This window comes from Mastigoproctus giganteus, chromosome 5, assembly GCF_048544385.1.
Source record: "Mastigoproctus giganteus isolate SK-2022 chromosome 5, ASM4854438v1, whole genome shotgun sequence".
NCBI classification, from domain to species: Eukaryota; Metazoa; Arthropoda; class Arachnida; order Uropygi; family Thelyphonidae; genus Mastigoproctus; species Mastigoproctus giganteus.
In genome coordinates this window covers 99522146-99546115 of record NC_143579.1, presented here as the reverse complement: position 1 = coordinate 99546115, position 23970 = coordinate 99522146, and the positions used below count along the sequence as shown (strand labels likewise).

The following is a 23970-nucleotide window of genomic DNA, read 5'->3' as shown; positions in this document are numbered from 1 at the left end:
TACTTATCCATTTATCTCATAAATTACCTTTTGACCATGTTAAACAGGCAGATGACATCAGAAACTGAAAGCTGGGTTAATTGTAGGGGGACATATTGAAAGGGTTAGCCCTTGAAAAAGTCCCTTTCGTGTGTCTTCCCATTACCTGTAACTGACTTGATATATATTAATATTATTATTATGTTTTTTTAATTATTTATTTATTAATTGTTTTATTTTCACTTGTACTTTGACTAATGATCATCCTTTACTAGGTTTGGCCTCGTGGAACAGTTATGGCTATTATAGGATTAAGCAGCTACCAGCTTATCCAATATGAAATATATTTATTCTTTATCTTACCTATTTTACTAATCGTACTTAAACTATACAAAAAAAAAAAAAAAAAATATATATATATATATATATATACACACAGTCAGTCCTCGTATAGCATGATAGTTGTGTTCCTAGAAACTCTTGTGCAATGCAAAATCATGCAATATAAACAACAGGCCCTATGGGAAAAATAGGGTTAGGTGCCGACCACCCAAGATTGAACACACTTTTGTAACCAAAACATTACCAAACACAATAAATAATCGTAATAAAATACGTAAATATTTTATTACGACTATTACGTAATAAAATATTGCTACTGCTTTTGCTTCTATCGTAAGTAAACTTGTTCTTTGTTTGATTTTCTATCCAAACAGATGACAGCCGTTCCATCTCTTCCAATTCTTTGTGTCTTAATCTAATGGATTTTAATTACACTTTGAGTTGTTCCTGCTATGAAAGTTTTTATTTTCTCTGCATTCTTTGTAATTCTCGGCGTTGCCTCATTTAGGGCTGTAGCACGTGCAATATCACATGGTCTTTCATTTCGCTCAAAGCATTTCACAATTTCATATTTTTTCTCTATCGACAGAGACGGACTGGCCATAAGCCTTGCCGGGGAAACCCCGGTGGGCCGGAGGCCGGTGTGATTTTGGCCATAAACCATACGTAGTAGGAGGCCACTATGAATTTTCCCGACTAAGAATTTTTGACCCAGTCCGTCTCTGTTTATCGATATTGCTTTTCTTTTTCTCTCTGAATCTGCAGTGTCTTCACCAGGGCACTTCCTTTTCACACCTTTTAAGTATTTTACTCATTTTTAGGGAATAAAGCACAATTACAAAATGAGGAGGCAAGCTTGATACACATAAACAAAGCTGCGCACGTGTAGCAACTGAATAAACAACACTGTAAAGGCAGAGATACACTATTAACACCTCACATTTTACTAAAGCACATTTCTGGGGGTTACTACCATAAAACAATTTCCAGTTGCGTTTCTGCTAGTGGAATCTGTTATAAACTGGTAGTAAACTCGATCTAATTGCATTTGTGATTATACGGATAGCTGGAATTGTGTGGGTTTTTACGTTATTATGGTGAAATGTGTTTCCCCTTCACTGATATAAAAAACAAATACATTTTCAGAATCTTCTCTTCATTCCTATCGGTGTTGCGTTCAGTTGGGGTGATTCTGCGTTCGACTGCCATTTCTTGTAAACACAAAGACGAATCGTGCCAAAGCGAATTCGGTTCGTGTTATATAAGATATCATTCCCCTATTTATAAATCGTGTATGATCGAATTTGTGTAGTGTAAACACGTGTTATACAAGGACTGACTGTATATATATATATATATATATATATATATATTTGAATAATGACAAAAGTTAAAATATAATAAAATAAATAAATAAATATTGACCTTTCATTAATTTAAAATACTGGAGATATATAGAGTACATCATTTACATAATAATTGGACACAGGAAACTCAAAAAAGCAAATATTTTCCCTCTGAGAGTAGAAATGAGAATCAGCTACCCATTGCGATATATTCAGTTATAGGGTGGTAATCAATGGGTGCTGCTCTTCGTGGACTAATATTATTAGTGGAGTCCCACAGTGTTGGGTCCACTGTTGTTTTGTATATTTCTCAATGACATTGATGAAGTTATATCAGGCTTAGTGTCGAAGTTTGCAGATGATACAAAGGTTGGCAAGGGTGTATATGACAGTAATGGCAGTGTGCTACTGCAACAGGATCTACAAAGTTTTGGAAGATGGGCTGAGAAGTGGCAACTGAAGTTTAACAATGCCAAATGCAAAGTACTGCATATGGGTAGAAGTAACCCCAGAGGAACATATCAACTGTGTGCTACTACACTTATGATGGTAGAAAATGAAGACCTGGGTGTAATTGTGCAGTCAGATATGAAGTTTTCTGAACAATGCAGACAGGCTGCCAGAGCAGGTCACGGGGTTTTGTCAATGATATACAGGAATTTTGCTAGCAGGGAAAAGGAGGTGATTGTCCCTCTGTATAAGACAATAGTCAGGCCACGTCTAGAGTACTGCATACAGGTCTGGAGGCCTCATTTTAGGAAGGATGTAGATTTGCTTGAGCATGTACAGAGACGGGCAACAAGACTGGTGAGGGGAATGAAGGGATCCTCTTACCAAGAGAGGCTTAAGTTCTGCAAATTGCAGCCGCTGGAGACTAGGCACCTGCGAGGTAATCTGATTGAGGTGTATAAGGCCTTGAATGGGTTGAGTACGCTGAATTCTGATGGGATTCTTCCACTTGTTCAGATTACGAACCTAAGGGGGCATAAATTCAAATGAAGAAAGACAGATGTAGAATAGAGTGCAGAAATTTGCCTTTAGCCAGCAGGTGGTTAATAGCTGGAGCAAACTTCCATCAGTCGTTGTGGAAGTTGATAGGTTAAATAAATTTAAGGAGGAACTGGACAAACATTTAGAGGGAATGATTGTGAATTTTTTTTTTTGGCTGATGCTGCATAAGCTCATACGCTTGCTTTCTTGCATCACATGCCACTATTACTACTACAACTACTACATGACATCCTTTTTAAAACTAAGAAATCATGTATAGAATGGCAAAAGCTTCACTCTGCGAATTCCAGTGCAAATGTGCACTGGAATTCGCAGAGTGAAGGGGCACTTGCTAGAAAAAAAAATTTCTGCAAGGTAATGGGAATATGAACCTTTTTCTTTTAAAGTTAAAACTTTACATCACAATTGTTGGTTATGTTTTATAGTTAATTAAAACTTTACGTTACAATTGATCTGATTTCAGAAGGCTCTACTGCTCAACTCTGCTTAGCATTAATGTCATTAAATTTGTTTTTGAAAGAAGCTTATAACAATTACAACTTTTTGAAAAGAACTGCAATACTGAATGTTGATATATTTTACTTTATAATTAACCTTTCTTACTTTTCAGTATCAAAATAGAGATTGAAAAGGGAGATAAAGGTTCATTTCTGTGTGCTCTTTAAATAAAAATAACTCCCTACAGCATAGCTAATTAAGAAGATCACTCTTCGTAAAAGAGTCCAGTATATCTTGTCATACTAATCCCCACACAATAAACAGTCGCAGAAAAAGCAGTTCTAACACAAAACAATATTTGTCAACAGCTATGGTGTTACACAGCAATTACTTCCATTGCCACCCTCACAAAGGGAAAACTTAGAACAACTACAGTAGACTCTCAATTTTCCAGGATAGATGGTAAAAAACAAATCCTGGATAATCGATTTCCCGGTTAATCCAAAAGTCCTCTACATGCGTAAGAGATATGTTCCAGGACTTCTTACTCCGTCGAGTTTTACGTAACTCGGGAATGACTAATAACATATTGCTACTATATTATTATTGACTAATGTGAATTCCGTGCGATACTTGTTAATGTTTGGCAATTTTGATACATTTTTATTATAATTATTCCTTAGAGATGACACAGATGCACCGTTTTCAAACTTTTGAATAATTTCAAGGTTTTGTTTAACTGAAAATGCAACTCTTTTGCGTTTACCCATCATTTTCGCGATTTCTAAAAAAAAAAAAAGTATAGAAAAATTCCAACATCCCTGACATAATGAAACAAAATTTGTCCTTTTGTGCTGCAATGAAACGCAACACTCAACGCAACACACTAAAACAAACTAAACATTTGGTCTCTCCCTTTTTTCTTTCTTTTTCTTTTTTGAGCGACGGGTGTGAAGACAGCGGGGATTGCAAGAAAATAGATACACTAATCTCCCAATGATGACTTATAATGCCACTTGTCGCTTATTTACGACTTACAAAATATTTGTTTATACCTATTCTAGTTATTACTTGATTTTTTTTTTTTTTTTTTTTAATTTGGGGGTCTTGAAGCGTCCCAGTTAATCCACTTCCCAGTTAATCGACAGTCTGCTGTATATCAACACTGCAAACATATTTAGTTTCAAATGGTTGAAAATGAAACAAGCAAATTAATCATTTTACAGTGTTGTGTTGTGTTGGCAGTTGATGGGCTACTGTGTGATATGAGGACAGTAGGCATGACATAACAAAAGATGACCCATGCCACAAACATAGATAATAGTAAAAGTTATCTTTGCTTCATGAAAATAAAAAAGTCTCTTGCTTTTAGAGGTGAAAGCAAGAGATGAATACAAACTTAACGAATACATTTGTATTTGTAATGATTACCTAATGGGGACAGTTCACACATTTGCTGCCAATAAAATGATATGAACTCATTGCTCCCATTTAGCAATCCAACAAAATGAGCCATAGGGGCATCTTGTAATATGAAACGATGTAAAAATTAAAATGCTTAAAAATTAAAATCTAATTTCTAATATGAATATGCAATGTGTAGGTCATTGCATATTCATATTAGAAATTAGATAAAACCAGGTAAATTTTATTTCAGATAATACAGATGTTAAAAGATATCCCCAACACATTGCACTACATGTATATACACACTGAAATATATTTAATGTTCTTTGTAAAAAGCAATTACATTTGAAAGAGCAAAATTCAAAGCCGCTTCCCTCCCATACTGAGGTTCTAGTAGGTTTTAATTATATACAGCGCAACCTTATTATAACATGTGTGTCGTGACAACTTTAGTACCTGCGTTATAAGCGAAGCGCATTATAGCAAAAAAAAAAAAAAAAATCGTTACCATTTCCACCATTTTTTTTAACATAAAGACTTTACTTAGTAAATATGAGTGCCAGGTTCAAAGAATATCTGTATTCACCCAGCTGTGATAGAAGGTTGTATAATACTACCTTCTATTGTATTAGATTTTTTAAACACAGTTGCCATACAAAAAAAAAAAAAAAATCACACATTTTTGCCACTTCAATATTTCTGTAGGCCAGTTTTGGAAAAGTCATTCAAACCGCAACTCGGCAGCAGAAATCACCTCATCAACAGAATATTTTCCATGAAGAAAGGACTTCGGGGCACAAAAAAGGAAGAAATCCAAATATGCAAGGTTGCCTGTTCCGAATAACGTCCCACGTAGCTTTACTTCATTAGCATTAGTTGAAGCATATGATGCAAGAAAGCAAGCTTATATAGCATCAGCGAAAAAAAAAAAAATAAAATAAATAAATAATAAAAAAAAATTCCCATTTCTAGTTCAATCTTAAATTTATTTAAGCTATCAAGTTCCACAACAACAGATGAAAGTCTGTCTCAGCAGTCAGCTGCCTGCTGGCTAAAGGCAAACTTCCAAATATCTATTCTATAACTGTCTTTCCTCAATTTGAATCTATGCCCTCTCAGGTTGCTTAATCTGAGCAACTGGATGTATCCCATCAGCATTGAACCTGTTCAAACCATTCAAGGCCTTATACACCTCAATCAGATCACCTCGCAGGTGCCTAGCCTTGAGCCACTGCAATTTGCAGAACTTCAGCCTCCCTTAGAAAGAGGATCCTTTCATTCCACTATTATTACTACTATTACTACTACCTTTACTGAGGAGCGATGATGGCAGAAGCTGAAGAGGTGGAAAAGAATTATTGTTTAGAAGGGGAGTCGCCTTCCATTAAAACATCAGATAACTCCAAAACACGATAACTTCTTGTGATTGATGTCTTTTTTGTCCCTTTCCCGATGATTCACTGGCACTCGATCTAGCAAAGAACTTGTCCAATTTTGTCTATTTTATAAAATTTTCCGAAAGTAGCCAATCACATTATCATTGAATGAATTTATATTTTGATTAACTATGGCAATGTTCAGGTGCCACTTCTCGACTCTGCATTTTGGCCCAATTGTACAGCATTTCCTTAATGTCAGCAGTTGGGATGCTGCCTTTACTTGACCTTTCCTCCTCTGATGAAATTTCCTTCACTGTTTCAGATTCCTGTTTTTTATGAAGGTCCAACTGTTCTTCTGTGGTGAGCTCCCTTCCATGGTCCTCCCCGAATTCCTCTACATCCTCACTATCAACCTCCAATCCCATGGACCTGCCCAGAGACAATTTCATCAACAACAGGCTCTGACCCAAAACCTTCAAAGTCTCTTTCTGACACACACACTGGCCACAATTTCCTCCAGGCTGAGTTCATTGTCCTGGAAGACACTCTTCCCCCACCCATATCTTACCAATTATCCTCAAACAATGGAGGATATTGAAGTGATTTTTCCAAAATTCTCTCAATGTCTTCGACGTCACTTCAAAACACCTTCGAAACAGGGCTTTTGTATAAAGTTTTTTAAAACAGGCAATGACCTGCTGATCCATGGGTTGGATTAGAGGAGTTGTTTGTTGGTAGATATTTAATGCGAATAAAGTTGTATTCCCCCTGACAAATCGTCATCCAAGCTAGGGAGATGAGCAGGAGCATTGTCCAAAACCAAGAATGCCTTTACAAGAAAATTAACTTTCTAGATAAGCTTTCACACTTGGGGCAAACACTTCGTGAATCCACTCCAGGAAAAACTGTCTTGTTACCCTAGCCTTACTGTTATCCCTCCACATCACATTTAGTTTACTTTTTATATTGTTCTTCTTAAAAACTCTCGGATTTTCTGAATGATAAATGAGCAATGGTTTAATTTTGCAGTCCCCACTAGCGTTACCACACAGCAAGAGTATTAATCTGTCTTTCATTGGTTTGTCTGGGCAATGCTTTTTCCTCTTTTGTGATGTAAGTTCTCCTAGGCATTCTTTTCCAGAATAAGCCCGTCTCATCACAATTAAAAACTTGAAGGGTAAATCCCTGTGTCTACATAGTTTTTGAAATCTTCAAACTTTTTAGCATCTTTTGCATTCAAGCTTAAAGCCTCTCCATGCCTAACTACACTATGAATGCCTGTTCACCTTTTAAAATTTTAGAAACCAGTCCCCACTTGCCATGAAATCACCACTGGTTCCTGGGTTCTTTTTCTGAAGGTAATCATATAACTGCCTTACCTTTTTTTGCAAATGATAGATTCTGAAATACTATCACCAGCCATTTGCTTTTCACTAATCCATACTAATAAAAGATTTTCCATGTCCACATACGTTTGTGATCTTTTAGCAGCAAGAATTTTTACACCTTTTGCTACATCAGCCACTTTAATTGCTTCTTTATTTTTAATTATGCTGCTTACCGTAGTTCTAGGCATGTTAAATTATAACGTTAAGTTGGAAACACATGTTTCACTTTCAAACTTAGCAATGATTTATTTTTTCAACTCAATTGTGGTTCTCACAGCTTTCCTTTTTTGGTAGTTTTTCTTCACTACACTTTTTTTTGGGGACATGGTCACTTCTTTTTACAAAGATAACTGCAAAAAATACCAAAATTAAAAAAAAAAAATTCAAAGACAAAATAACAGGTGATGCACACTGGACGATCGCACAAGGCAGACTGCTGGGCTATCGCACGGGGCTTGTTGGCTGCGTGGGTGATTGTGCGAGGCTAGGATGACCATGTGGAGGGAGACTTTTCGTGACGAATACTGGATTTGACGAATATAGAGGTTCCACTGTATATGATATCAAAATTATTTTTTTCTATCCAGTTCCTTTGTGACAACATCGTAGTATCCAATCAAGTTGGTCAGACAAGACTACCCCCTTAACAAACCCATGCTGTATCTGAATTATTACTGCAGTCTCGTCTAGGTGATCCTGCATCACTTCTTTAACCAGTGACTCTATTTTCCCCGGAACAGAAGTTAAACTAACAGGTCTATAATTATTTGTGTCACCCTTTGAAACCCCCGTCCCTCCATTGTGAATTGGAGATAAATTTGCACATCTCTAGCACATGGGGGGGGGGGGTCCTTCTCTTGAATCTAAGGATGCTCTCATAATTATGTCTAATGGTTTGCTAACTTCTCTCGCTGTCTCCTTCAGTATAACTGGATAGATGCCACCTGCCCCAAGTGCCTTTATGTTTAACTTCAATCCCTCTGCTATTACAAAATCATTTAGCTCCCTTTTAAATTTCAGTGAACTTCTGTCCTCCCTTTCCTTACAGAGTTCCTCGTTTGTGAATGTAGATGATTGAAAATGATGCAATTCAGTTTGTCAGCTATCTGAGCAGGATCATCAACAGTCGAACCACCAACATCAAGTGGACCAATTTGATTCATCCCCTTCCTTCTAGAGTTTACATAAGTAAAGTCTTTGTTGTTTTTCTTTGCATCCTTTGTCAAGGATTTCTCTTATCAGCCTTCGCTTGTCTAACCTCTTTTCTGACTTTATTACAGATTAGCTTATATCTACCATAGTCTTCTGTGTCACCTGATAATTTATATGCATCCCACACATTTTTCTTCTCTACCACGAGCCACATTAGTTCATCTGACATCCATTTAGGTCTAAATCTTGAACAGTATTTCTTAGTTGGTATGAAAAGCCTAGTAGCTTCGAAGATTAATTCCTTGAAGGCTTCTCATTTAGTATTTGATGTTTTAAACATCATCAGTTAATCCCACTGTATAGAATTTAAAAACTGTCTGAGACCATTGTAATCACCTTTATGAAAACAAAAACCATTCTTTACTCTTGATGGTAGTTACATCTTTAAGTAAATCCCACATCAGTACACTGTGACCACTGTCTCCTAGTGGTTCCTTTATCTGCAAATTCTTAATGCATGAATAATCACTGCTGATAATCAGATCAAGAGTATTACTCCCTGTGGTTGCTCCTCAAACATGTTGCTGTAGAAAACAATCCTCCAATAAATCCACAAAAGTCTTGCTAGTGTGCGAGTGACCATCCCACAAATTCCAGTCAATATCTGGGAAATTAAAATACCCATTATAAGATATTTATTTACTGCCCCACTGTAATTCTCTGCACAATTGTTCGTTGTACTCATCAGAGTCATTAGGCCTATAACACACTCCTACTCTCAATTTTGCTTTCCCAGTGCTTATGTCACATCAAACTGACTCAACACTGCACTGTCCACCCATGTCAACTTGGTCAGACAAGACTACCCCTTAACAAACACATTCCTTAGATTTTATGTGTTTCTTAATGAATAGCATAACCCCTCCTTCCTTCCTCTACACATTGTACTCCCTAAATTCCAATTCTTCATTCCTTATATCAGTGTGACCACATCTCTGATATCCCAACAATATCTGCCTCTGATGTCTTGATCCGCACTTCAAATTCATCAAATTTATTTACTATACTTCTAGCATTGGTGAATATATGCAGCTGTTCTTATTCTTAGTTACCCTAACACAGCCCATGTATTTACTTGTTCCATGATGACTTCCAGCAGCTCTTGAAATCCCCAGCAACCTGCTATCTAGGGTGCTGCTCATTACAATAGAAGCAGTGCAAGAATCACTTTTGCCTCTGCCTGCAGCTACTGTTAATCTTTTAGTCTGTGAACACCCCCCCTCCAAAGCTAGCAGTTTTCCGACTCACCTAACACTGCCTCGATAGCATCAGCAAATATTCTTGCACCCTTTCTATTTAAGTGTATTCCATTCCTGTAGAACCAGTTTCTCCTGTTAGCAAGCACAGACCTCGCTGAAAAAAATTCTTCTCCATGAGCCTTGCACAATCTTTCCAGGGCCAAATTGATTGACAAGGCTCTCATTGTATACTCCTTCCTATCATGTCCGGGCATAAGGGCAGACACCTTCAAATTTAATCCTAACTCGAGAATTTTTTTCAACATTGACCTGTACTTGTATTAGTATCTGTATTAGTATTACACCATGCTGATCCCAAAAAACTGACAGCATCACCTTGCCAACATTTGGTTGCACCTTTGCCTTTTTTGGGAATGGTGATTCTGCATATGTTCATTGGTTTGAGATTTGTTTAGTTTCTGGATTGTAGTGATGGATCCAAGTTTCATCCATGATGACTAGCCATGAAAAAACTCCCCCTTTTCCTGTCACATTGACAACATATCATGTGCACATTGTGCCCCTTCCTCCTTCCGGTAAAGGATGACAAGTCTGGAAACCAATCTAGCAGGCACTTTACTCATACGCAAGTGTGGAGGTTTTTGCATCCTCTTCCATATGGCTCATCTCCATCGTCCAGATATACTAACATGCCAGACCTGACATTATCTAAGAAGTATAGTTAACCAAAAGGCAGCAACTGGATGCACACTGTCAAAAGATGAAATGCTGAATGTTGCAAGAAAAATGGATTAATAGCTATGAATTTTAAACTGTGTAAATTATGCTACATTAAATTTTAATTATAGAAATTCACAAAATGTGTTATATTGCAAGTAATAAATAAAATTTAGAACTTAAATAATTTTTAACGGAATGGGTGGATCTAAGAGTAGACACAAATCTATTTTGAGGTATGCTTTGCAGCAATGTTCACATTCCTCATCAAACTGAAGTAGGTGCATCCCTACTTCACTTTTAAATAATGGCTGTCCAATATTTAAACTTGGCAATTTTTGTAATTTTTTTATTTTCATGATCAAGTGCTACTTCAATAACCTTGAAAAATAAAAACCAATTTTTTTCCATTTTGATTATATTACCACGTTGAACATATCAAGCAACATCATCTGAGAAAAAAACTGCAAGTCTCAATCTTAGAGATTGAAATATGCAGATTTTAAACTTCATGAAATTCCAAAAATTCAGTAAAGTTGAATTTGAAATTTTAATGTCCTATAGCTTTGGAGTTGTTTCACTCAGGGAATTACCATCTGTTACACGTACACGAGTTTTAAGACCTAACAATCTTATCAAGTTTCATGAAACTTGCACGAATAACTCTGTCATTAATAACTTGCCATTAATAACTCTGTTTTTCTAGTATATATTCCTCAATATGCAGTGTCAGCTCTGTTTTGTATATTATTATGATTATTAGCCATATGATGATGCAAGAAAGCCTGAGTCTTAACCAGACCAGCAAAAAAAAAAAAAAAAAAAACTGAATTACCATGAGAGAGAGAGAGAGAGAGAGAGAGAGAGAGAGAGAGAGAGAGAGAGAGTCATATGCTTGGCATTCTTCTGAAATTTTCATCACAATCAATCTTCCATAGGTGAACTCTTGGAACAACCTGAACAGCCAATTACACCATCATCATAAATCTCCAACCAAAGGACTGTGATTTTTAGCCAGTGAAACATTTTTCACCAAGAAGAAGAAACAAATTACACTCTGCACTTTTCTCGGGTCAATCTAGTTTTCTAGCTGCTTCACATTTCCTATGGAGGGAAATCAAATTGGCACAAAATGACCCACACCATCTGTTTACAGCATTCACTAGCAACAATGTTGCTGCAAAAAGAAATTAAAATCTGTACAGAACATAAAAGGTTACAGACTGGGAACAATTACATTTTGAATTTTTTAAAACAAAACAAAAAAGTGATATAAAAATTATAGCTTACATTGCACCTGATCTATTCTGACTTGATAAAGGCATGACTGTAGTGGTAATGCTAAAGGAAATTTTATTAATGACTGTGTTGGAAGAAGTTGTTCCAATGCCCCGCTTCTTTAAAGCACTTTTCTTGGGTACTGCAGATAGTTGGGGTTCTTTGGCAGGTATTTCTTCAACAATTTCTGTATCTATTAGAATTTCAGATTGTGGAATGTGTTTTAGACGGGGTGTAGGAACCCTAGTATCTTCGTGTTCTCCTATAACTTGTTCTCTAAAACCTGATTGGTGAGGAGGAATAAAACCAAAAATTGATTTTCATATAAAAGAATAATATTCATAAATTCAAACCTTGAAAAATTAACTTATACAAAATCAAAGGACTAAACGATTTTACCTAAGTTATATTTGTTAAAATGATTATAACTGAAATTTGACAAAAACTAAAATTTGAATTTTTACATAATAATAATAAGCCTGAAAAATAAAACTTGTAGAATGGAATTTCTATTCTAAGTTTTTTTTTTTTTTTTTTTTTTTTTCTTGGTAGTTGTTGGCGCATCAGCTTCTGTGGCCATAATGCACCTCCCAAGGTTTTTGCAGTACATTGATCCAAGCCCACGGCGGGATTCGAACCCGCGACCTTTGTGTTGCCAGGGAGGCACTTTATCCACCCGGCTAGCCCGGTTGGCATTCTACATTTGCAACACAGATTTCAAAATTAAAACCCATTTTATATTATAAGGATTTTTTGCAAATTGAGAAAAAGGAAAATGCATTTTTTCTTTATTTTCAAATTTTGTTTTATTTATCTAAATAATTCTTGTACATACATCATAATAAATTGGATAAAACTCAAAGTGAAGAAAATAAAAGAATATCAATGTAAAAGTGAACAATTATGCAGATTCATTAAATAAATTATTTTAGTTTCAAATGAATGTGTTGTCATTATTCTATTATAGCTCATGCCAGGTCCCATATCTCCCATATCCACAAGCTTCTTGATTAGACCGGGGTTCAAGCCAGTCACCACCAAATGCAGAGGATGCGGAAAAGTCAGGGAATGACCAACACACACATTCCCGGAGCAATATGGCCTTAGTTGCTAATGCTCCTAAAAACCAAATAACAACAATCCCATTTCAAACACCAGCAGTAATTTGCCATCATGTTTACACTCCGCCATCACTGTAGACATCTATAATCTACATCTTTGTATCATGGTAAAATCTCTCGCCTTGTCCTCACTAATAGAACTAAGCATTCTAGGAATAAAGGTATCTGTGGAAATGCAAGAAATGGACTTTCAACTTCATTTTACATCCTAATTTTAAAACTTTATTATATTTCAATGATACTTTCATAATCATTCAATATTAGTCATATGGTAAACTACCTATATTTCTCACCCCTCACATAGAGCTGATCCAGCTAACCTTTGAATTTCCCAAAGATGTCAGCCTTAACTATCCATAGAGATGGTAAACTACCTATATTTCTCACCCCTCACATAGAGCTGATCCAGCTAACCTTTGAATTTCCCAAAGATGTCAGCCTTAACTATCCATAGAGATAATTTATTGAAGTAATTAACACTTCATTGGTTAAAAAAAAAATCATCCTGCAATCTGAACTATACCGCTTCCCCCATAATTTGAATTTATAGTTCCAAATTCTAGTATCATTTACATTTGCCTAACTCCACAAAGCCCTTAATCTGATTAGCCCTTAATCAGATTCCCATTATGTTATCCAGTTACAAAGCTCTAGAGCACATATTCAAAGTTTTGCCACTTGCAATTTTGTCTCTCTCCAGGTTCAGTGCCCATCTTTAGACCTTTTCAAGAAGCTTGATGTCTCTTTTTAAGTGTGATCTTGCAACTGTCTTATACATTGGTATGACCTCCTTAACCTTACAGGCAAATGTTCAATAAATCACTGACAGGTTACCACCTGTCTACACTACACAGAAAGCTCCAAATCCTTTTCCTCCTATTCTGTTCTTAATTCAACCCTTCCAAGTATACGTTATTTTGGGACTGTCATTTCTAAATGCCACTTTCAGACATTCTTGAAGCCTATCCAAGTTGTCCTGAAGGAACACTGTTTGGTGCTGGTTGTTAACTGTTCTTCTGATCTTCATACTGTCAGCAAATTGACACCATGATCTGTATCCTTTTGTCAATATCACTTAAGAAAATCAGAAACAGTAGTGGCCACAGCACCAATCATTATTGGTGTTGGGATCTAAGTTAATGATGCAATATTATCCAAAATAAAAGATAGTTAATTTACAGGTTTCATAAAACTAATCTTGCATTCAATTCCCAACATCTACTCACTGCTACCAAGGAAGAGCAACGCGTAGCTGATGCACGTCCAACCATCCAAAACTAAACCCACCAACAATAATAGACTAGAAATCAAAGGCAATTATATTGTTATTATTATATTATTATTATTATTAGTCATAGGGTGAAAGGAAGCCTAAGGCTTATGCTGCACCATCCAAAAAAAAAAAAAAAAAATTCCCTGAGTTACCCTGACAGAGAGAGAGAAGTAGAAAGGAATCACCAAGAAAGAGAAGAATGATGTTATCCGACTCAGGACTTGCCAAGGGTTTGCCAAGCCCATACTCACCAGATGTGAGCCGCTGGGAATAATTGTCAAACTATGTTAAAATATATCCAAAACTAAACTTCTTTATACGTGACTGGGTTATTTCGGTTACGAACCATACTCATAAGAAGTAAAGTGATGCATTTAATAATACCCACTCTCTTATAAATCAAATTGAATTTATATTTAAGTAATTTCAAGTGAACAACATGTCTGTTTCCAGCTGCATACAGTAAGACCCCCCCATATCTGTGGGGGATACGTTCCTAGCCTTACCGTGGATGGCTGAAACCGTGGATATAAGTGAACACCTGCTGACCCCATATATAACGTGATTTTCTTGTACATACATGCATATAATAAAGTTTAATTGATAAATTAAACACACAGTAAGATATTATCAACATTAAATACGGTAACAGCAGATTTACCAGGACTATTCAAGACTCCAAATTAAAAAAAACAGAAATCATAAAATTCAAGTAATAACTAGAAGAGGTATAAACAGATTTTAGCAAGTCATAAATAAGTGACAAGAACCAGCGTTATAAGTCGTCATTGGGAGATTAGTGCACTTATTATTTTGCAACCCCCGCTGTCTTCACACCTATCACTCAAAAATAAAAACCAAGTGTTTAGTTTGATTTAGTATGTCTTGTTCCATCGCACTGCAAGAGGACAAATTTTGTTTCGTTATTTATGGATGGGATGTCAGAATTTTTTTTTTTTATTTTTTTATAGTAACTATTTATTTTTTATTATTTTTTTATTTTTTTGTTTAGAAATCATGAAAATGATGGACAAACACAAGAGTTGTGCTTTCAATTAAACAAAAAACTTGAAATTATTCAAGAGTTTGAAAACGGTGCATCTGTTAAATCTCTAAAGAACCCTTATAATGTTGGCGACCAAACCATACGCGACATTGTAAAAAATAAAGGGAAGCTATTCGATTTAAAATCAACGTCATAAAAAATAAAGGGAAGTATCATATTGGACAAGCGAGTAGCAAGTGTTAAGTTTTTCGGTTTTTCACCAGGGTTACCCACAGGTAACTTAATCAGTGGATACCGAATCAGCGGATACAGGGGCACAACTGTATTTCCAAATATGCAACTGCAACAGAATCTTTATATTCCCTTATTATATTTGGGAATTATGTTGGATTACCACTTTAATTTTTTAATCATGCTAAATATGTATTACATAAGATCAAGGTGTTGACAGGTAAAATTTTGAGAATCACCAAATATGTCTGAGGCTTTAAGCCCGCTACTTTCAAATTGTATTATACTTGTTTATTTTTACCAATAATGCTGCTGGTGCTTGGAGCTCCAGAGTGAATCATTGTTCAGTTAGAAAGTACCTTTTGCAGGCGCAGCACTTTTTTCTTTTGGCTGTATCTAGCACCTGCAGAACTGTTTCGACCGTGGCTCTGCAGGTTCTCTGTTGTAGGATACCAGTACAATATGAGGTCATTTTTCAATGCCTGCAGTATCATCGCATTTCCTACGATGATAAGTGGAGGCATGGCATGGGGAATTACTTTCTGAATCTCTATTTACTGGAAAAAGATGATATTGCTAGGCTTCGAAGTGAATTTTTAAGGGATTTGCAACAAAACCTGGAGTGTATCAGAGCTGGGTAGAATTACAAATAAATTCATTCCTCAGGTCTTGGAATATAATAAACAGATGAACTGGTTTAATCATAATAATGTTATGTTTTTGTTGACAGGACATGGGAACCTTAACAAGTTATTCTCTTTTGTTTTGGTCAACTCTCCTCTCTGTCATTGCGGTGCTCCTGAGACTGTGGAGCATCTGTTATTTGACTGCAACATATATTTGGATATTAGACGTGAGCTTCATATCCTAACTGGGATATCCGATTCATTCAATTGAACTGAGTTCTTAGAGAACAAGGATAATTTTATGGCTTTATCTGAATATGCAGATAGGCTGTTTAACAGAAGAAAATTTATAATGAATAGAGATATACCTTGAAGTGACTAACACGATTGTGGTGCATTACTTTATTATTATGTATTTGGATTCTAAGATTTATAGAAGATAATGATTGGATATGAGTTGGTTGTTTCATGAGTGGAACAATGTACACAGTTGTAAATAATCTTTGCACCGAAATTAAGGGTCCATGTTTCTGACCAGATTAGTGATTCTGGATTAAAACTTGGAAAGATTAGATAAAGAGTATTAAATGTATTTTTGCTGTATTACAAAACATTAAACTATAGTCCTAGTATTATTAGGACTGAATCAGATAGATGATTGGTTTTGTTTTTGAAAGTGATATGTTTATTGAACTTGGATTGCACTGCAGTTACTTAGTTACTCTATATGAGACTTGGTTTGTATATGGTTGGATTTCTCTTCCATGTATGCAACTTTGGCTCACAGAAGTATTGTGGGAACTGATGATTGGTTTGTCCAAGCTGTAGATATGGCAGTTGTGGATGAGACAAGCAGTGGCGGATTAAGGATAGCTGGGACCCCTAGGAAAATTATATTTGGGGGCCCCCCAAAAAAATAATAATAATAAAAAAAAAAGAATAAAAAATAAATAAAAGTTAGGTGGAAAATAAATGAAATTTTGAAAAAAAATGAGTCTTGGCTTGGGGTCCCCCAAAGCCTGAGGCCCCTAGGCACGTGCCTCATTGCCTTAATGGGTAATCCGCCACTGGAGACAAGACCCTTAGGTCTCTGTATCTAGCTTAGTGTGAGTAATAGATGTTTTTTCTGTTTTGGTCTTGAGTTGATTGTAAGGACCAAACTTAGGATAAGGTTTGATTTGTGTTTATTGTTGTTTTGTTGGGCAGTATGTGAAACTTGATGATTTAAGCACAGAAAGGATTAGGGCTTATAATACTGAGATCCCGGGATCCTGGCCATTTTTTTCCAGTATTCAAATACCAGTATTGACACAAAAATACTGGTTTTTCGGTACTAATTTAAAAAAAATAGTTTATAATTTAATCACATAAAGGTTATAAAATCACCTCACCTTTATGTGATTATGACATACTTAACTCTACTAGCAAATGTTTCATAAATCATTGATAGGACACCATACAACATTGCAACTTGTCCACAATTCTCGGACAACTTCATGTCTGTCCGTATCGTAACTCCCAAGTCCTGTTCCACCACTACTGACTTTAGTTCAACTCCACCAAGTGTATAAGTTATTTTGGGGTTGCTGTTCCCCAAGTGTAAGACCTTGCGTTTTGCTGAATTAAAGCATATGATCCCAGCCTGCTCCAACTTATAAAGTAACTACTCGTGTGGGACTGAGTCAAATGCTTTCTGATATCTAAATAAACAATGTCAAAATTATTCTCTAAATCCAGTTCACGAGTGACCTGTCAAAATGGCTAACCAGATTTGTTAAACATTATTTTCCCTTTACAAAACCATGCTGTATCCTACACATTCCATTTCCATCTAAATGATCCTGAATTCCACCCTTGATCATTGCCTCCAACGGAATCTCTCCTGAGTCCAGTAAGCTCTCATAACTAGCCTTAATGGTTCAATGTACTCACTTGCCGCCTCCTTTAAGATTATAGGGTATATGCCATCAACCACAGGAACCTTACTAGCCTGTGGGTGCAAGTTTTCTCATTAAATCAACATGTGAAATTTCAACATCATTAATTACATTTTTTTCAACTTCACTCCCATAATTTCTCATTGACGTGAAGGGTTTTTCTTCTGTAAATATCAATGCAAAGTAACTGTCAAGTTCATCTGCAACATCAGTTGGGGTATCTAATACTATCCCACACAATTACATATGGGTCCAATCTCATTTGTCCTTCTCTTCTTTGCGTTTATACATGGGAAGAATTCCTTTGCTCTTTGCTCTCTTTCCTTATCCTCACACTTTGCTCTCTCCCAGATTCATTAAAGATACTATAGTGAAAATTATACTTCGCTGAATAAAACATCTTTCTCCTTCAGAAAATGATGAACATAATTCAATCATGGAAGACCAACGTGAAACAGAACATCAGTGTTCCGCAAGTTCTTTCCGAAATAAGAAATTGCCCGACTCCAATGAGATTTTAAAAGATGAACTTGAGTCAGAAATTAATGAAATGGTTTTAACTATTTTTGCTAAAAAAGTTCAAAGCCTAGAAAATATGGATTGAGATCACCTACGATTATCTCAGTACAATAGCACCAGAATAGAATCCGAAAGGGCGTTTTCTGTCGCTAATCAAATATATACCAAAATCAGATCCATTTTAAATGATCATACTATTGACTGCTTATGTTTCTTAAGAGCTCACTTTATTCGGACAAATAGTGTAGATCCTTAAACATAACTAAACTTTGCAGAAACAAGATGTATTTCTTTTGTTTTTAGAATAACTGTATTTTAATGATTTTTTTCAAAATATTTATTATTGCAATAATAAATGTTTATTTAAAATTTGAATTCAAGTAATTACAGTACTTGTTTTTTTCTTACTTTATTAACTGTCATCAATATTGAGAAAAACGTTTGTTTTTGGAATACCGATATCCCGGTTTCATAAATTAAAATTACTGAAATAACGGTATTAAGATTTTGACCAGTATTGTAAGCCCCAGATAGGATACATGCTGTATGTTTATGTTCTCTTTTAGGTGTGTGTTGGTTAACCTACTTCATAGGGTTAATGAAAGTGTATCCTCTAAAATGGATAGAGTTTACATGCTAAAACTGATTTCATCATTATTGCTTTGTTGTAGAATGTTAGTTTCTTTATCTTATTATGAATGTTCTGATTTCTTCGCATAAGTGCAGGAGTGAAAACACCCTTCCTACAAGGGTTAAATTAAATTAATCTCTAAAAGTGATTGTAGTTTTGATAACCAAATTTAGTATTTATTTATTGGTGTAAATAGTGATCTGTCTATTCTTCTCTAGTTGAGAGAAATGTTAAATTGTTGGCTTTGTAAATAATGTGTATATTAGTTTTACTTTTATTTGGCTGTGGCCTTACCGAACTCTGTAAGCTTTGTCCACTAGTATCTTTTAATCTTTAATCTCTTGCTGACTTCCTCTTTTGGGAGTGCCTATTTCTTTCATCCCCTTGCCTTTTCTTTTCCATCCATACCATTACCCCTACTTCTCATGCTATGTTCCTTCCTTTTCATTTTTCATTATTTATTGAGATAACAAGTTTTCTTGTTATCCCACTAAGAGTCTTTACCTGTTTGTAGTCCCTGGCACACCTCCACATGGCATGGAATGGGAGTCAAGGGGCAGCGGACCAGGTGTTCACTGCCCTCTGGCTGCGAAGTTGCCAGGCACCAGCACTCAACATTACACACACAAACTTTACATACCAACACTTATTCACACTTGCCGGCTTTGGCAAATTTGCTTTTCAGACACTACTGCGGTACATAGGGGAAACCCTAGAGACCGCCTCAAAAAACAAGAATACATTAAATACCTTAAATTCCCTTATACAGGAGAACATCTAAACTAGCTTTGTAAGCAGACTGCAGCTCCTATGACAATTATTAATCTGGAAATATTGCTGCAGTAGACTAATGAATCTTCAAACCATTTAGCTTGTTTTATGGTTACTTTTGTGATTTACATACATTTTAATGCCAAGAAACTTATCGTATCATCATATATATTTGCTATTATCATATATATTCATAGTGTCACTGTTATCGTATATATTTCATTTAGAACCTTATAAAAATTTATTCAGAATTGTTGGTAAAGAAGTTAGACAGATCAGTAATAGCAGAAATGGATACAAAATTTTCTTTCATTGCCTTTTCCTATAGCTAAGCAAAACTTCAAAGATTTCCACGGCTTTTCAATTCATACCAGATAATGGCCGTAGCAATGCATAGATTTTTTTCTTACTTCAACTACAACTATTCACAGGAATGTATTGAACTATGCAGTTTACCTTAGTCACTAAGTTTCAGCCAAAACTTGGTGCCCATGCTCTATAATGTTCCCCCTCACTTTTTACCACAAATGTATCAAAACATGTCATTTATTGGTTTATTTATGCAACCATGTGTTCTTACATTACTTACTACAAAACTTACACAAAAATAAACATGGTTTTAATTTTATTGTTCTATACAAACTAAAACAGTATGTAGAAAATGATACTCCTATATGTCTGCTGTCTGTCCATAAACTAATATATAGGCAGCTTATATACTAAATCACCTTGCACTGCACATTCTCCAACACTTCTGAGAAATATTTTTCTATTGTTTTAAGTTTTCCCACTTATTAATTTTTCCTTTTTTAATACAAATAATTTCTGCTTGAATACCTAAGCAAAACAAATTATAATAAATAAACATTATTTATGTTTATAAATAATGTTTATTTATAAACACCCTGAGTTCCCAGGGTGCAGTCTATTCAAATTGATCCTGTAACCAAACTTATAACAATAAAATATGCAATATATATGCAAAGGAAAACAAGTTAAGGTAATGTATACAGTATGTTGCATTCCAAGAACATGCTATTTTTATTCCTTAAATTAAATGGAATTTTTTCCTTTTTCTGTGATTAATAGAAGTGAAAAGTAAATATCTAATAATATATAAAAGAAATTGTTTCCACATCACTATGCAGACCTCACAATATAATAATCCCTCAACATTTTTGCAGTATACATTACTTCCTTCTAGATTTTAATAATTGAAAGACAACACGTATTTCAAATTTCTGTAGTGATTAGTATAATAAGCAAATACGGAGGATGCGGAAAGGTCAGGGAATGACCACCGCATACCCCAGAACAATATGGCCTTAGTTGCTAATGCTCCAAAACCAAATAACAAACAAACAAACATAACTTTGGACTTATGTAAATTTTTTTGGTAAAATCGTAAAGATATTTTCTGTATAATTTTTAGAAGTGAAGCCAAATGAAGGAACACTAAGTTTTTATTTTCGTTCCCATACAAACTATTTTGGATAATCTGCAGCATAACTAGAATCTAGGTAAATAACTTGGAGTTAACATTTCATTTTCTGCTGTAAAAATTCTGAAGAAATATTTGACAACGTGTGTTTGAGACAGGTGACTACGTCAAAGCACTTCAGAGAAATTCCCCACAATGTTCAAGCCATGTAGACTGTGTCCCACTGGCTATTTCTTCAGAGAATTACACTCTAGTCCTTGGTCTATACACCTTTTTGTTCTTTCTTTCTGGATTGTAGAGTCAGTTCAGTTTTGTTTGAGAGCAAAGTGGAAGCTTTTATTTGCATTTTGTATGCAATATTTGTTACATATGTCGGGTTATTGTGGTGAAGTTGAAACTCACTTTGTCCTACCATATTAGTGACTTCACATCAAACTATCATCATGTAGTGTGTGTGCTTCATTCACAAGTGGTAAGGTGTGACAGCATTTCTTGTAACTTAACTCTGTGAAGTTCTTTACAGAAAATTTCATTTTGGCCATTATCACGGTGCCATCTAAGAGAATAAGTGACAACAGTACTAGTAAATCTACCAAGAAAATGAAAGCAATTGGTTTGGATCAGACAATTAGGATATAATAATAAGGATGTATGAAAATGGTCAAACATTAACAAGTATCATGCAGAATTTAGATTTGTCAGTGAACACAACAATAAAGAACAAAGATAGAATATGTGAAGTGGTGAAGGGATCGGCACCAATGACGCAACTATAATAACCAAGGCTAAAACGGGATTAATAAGCGAGATGGAAAAGTTACTTATTGTGTGGATGGAAGACCAGATCCAAAAACACATCCCCCTAAGCTTCCACCTCGTCCAAGCAAAGACTTTTGCTATTTTTGAGTATCTTAAGAAGAGTGATGATACTGAAAACACCTTTGTTGTGAATCATAGTTGGTTTGATAGGTTCTGTAAGAGAAGCAAATATCATAACACTGCCATAATTGGTGAAGCAGCAAGCACAGATGGTGAGGCTGCCAAAAAAACATTCATGGACAAATTGGATGAGATTATAAGAAGTGATGGTTATTTGCTGCAACAAATATTTAATGTGGATGAGACTAGCCTTTCTTGGGAAAAAAAAAAATGCCTAGGACTTATATTTGAAGAAAATTCAGTGTCTGGGTTTAAAGCTGCCAAACACAGGGTAACACTCTTAATGGAGGATAACATAGCAGTTTATAAACTTAAACCTTTAGTGTTTTATCACTCAGACAACATGTGGGCATTTAAGGGCATGGACAAGAAATCACTTCCTGTACACTTCTAGGCTAACTCAAAGGCCTAGGTGACAATAACCATGTTCAAAGAATGGTTTCTAAATGTGTTTGTCCCTGAAGTTGAAAAATATTGTTTACAAATGTCAGTGCCTTTTAAAATATTAATGCTCCTTGACAACGCTCCCAGTTCATCCTAAATATCTAAATGATCTGCACGATGCACATCAAGGTGGTATCCTTCCCTCCAAATACAACGGCTTTGATTCAACCAAAGGATCACAGAGTTATTCAGGCATTCAAAACGTATTACATAAGAACGTTTTCTGAGGCTGTAAATCAACAGAGCAAGGGAAGATGGACCTGCAGCAATTTTGGATGATGCTTAACATCCTTGATGGAATACACAACATTTCAAGGGCCTGGAATGATGTGACAACAACTTGTATGAGCAGAGGTTGGAAAAAAAACTTTTAAAACTTTCCAAGCTTAACAACAAAGATGAGCTGGTCTTCTGTTACCAAAGAAAATTGTAAACTTAGCCCAGGAGTTGCAGCTGGTCCTGGAGTACAGAGATGTAGATGAGCTTGTGGATGAACAAGGTGAAGATTTACGACAGAAGATCTAGGCCAGTTGAACACACAAAGAGTTGAGGAGCAAGAGAGAACTGAATCCATTGAGGAATTGGAGCAGTCCAAATTAAAGGAAATGGCAGAAGAGTTTCGTAAACATCAGGAAGGTCTCTCTATGTTTAATAAAACAACGAATGTGTCTTGAAAATAGAAAGAAAAGTTCAAGATTGCTTGTCGTGAAATTTATGAAGAGAAAAAAAAAGCATATGAAACAGATGTATGTTTTCAAAGAGTTCATATTACGTACCCCTGACCTCTACTCAGTCCACAACATCCTATGATTAATGTGTCATATTAACTTCAGGTTCATTTAAGTTATCTTCAGTTCATCACCTGAAGAGGATAGACTGATTCATTGTGTGATTTAGCCCCAAATCACACAATGTGAATCAAATATGTACACTCTGGTTTTGATTCCCTTAGTAGCCCTTATAAAGCCTACACTGTATACAAAATACACATCATATACAGTCAGTCCTCGTATAATACGTGTTTACACTACACAAATTCGATCATACACAATTTATAAATAGGGGAACGATATCTTATATAACACAAACCGAATTCGCTTATGCACGATTCGCCTGTGTTTACAAGAAATGATAGTCGAACACGGAATCACCCCAACTGAACGCAACACAATAGGAACGAAGAGAAGATTCTGAAAATGTATTTATGTGTTTTATATAAGTGAAGGGGAAACACATTTCACCATAATAACGTAAAAACCAACACAATTCCAGCTATTGGTATAATCACAAATGCAATTAGATCGAGTTTACTACCAGTTTATAAGATTCCACTAG

The 23970-nt window shown here is 35.5% G+C and overlaps 1 protein-coding gene across 3 annotated transcripts in view; it reads right to left on the bottom strand.

The window, feature by feature from the left end:
- LOC150085583 (phosphatase and actin regulator 2-like) overlaps window positions 1-23970 on the bottom strand; it is a 462740-nt gene that overhangs the window by 240700 nt on the left and 198070 nt on the right. For all 3 annotated transcript variants that reach the window (XM_090373361.1, XM_090373363.1, XM_090373362.1), the window contains one exon: window positions 11709-11979. In XM_090373361.1, the coding sequence (XP_090229487.1) occupies window positions 11709-11979 (271 nt within the window). The remainder of the gene's footprint in view (window positions 1-11708; window positions 11980-23970) is intronic.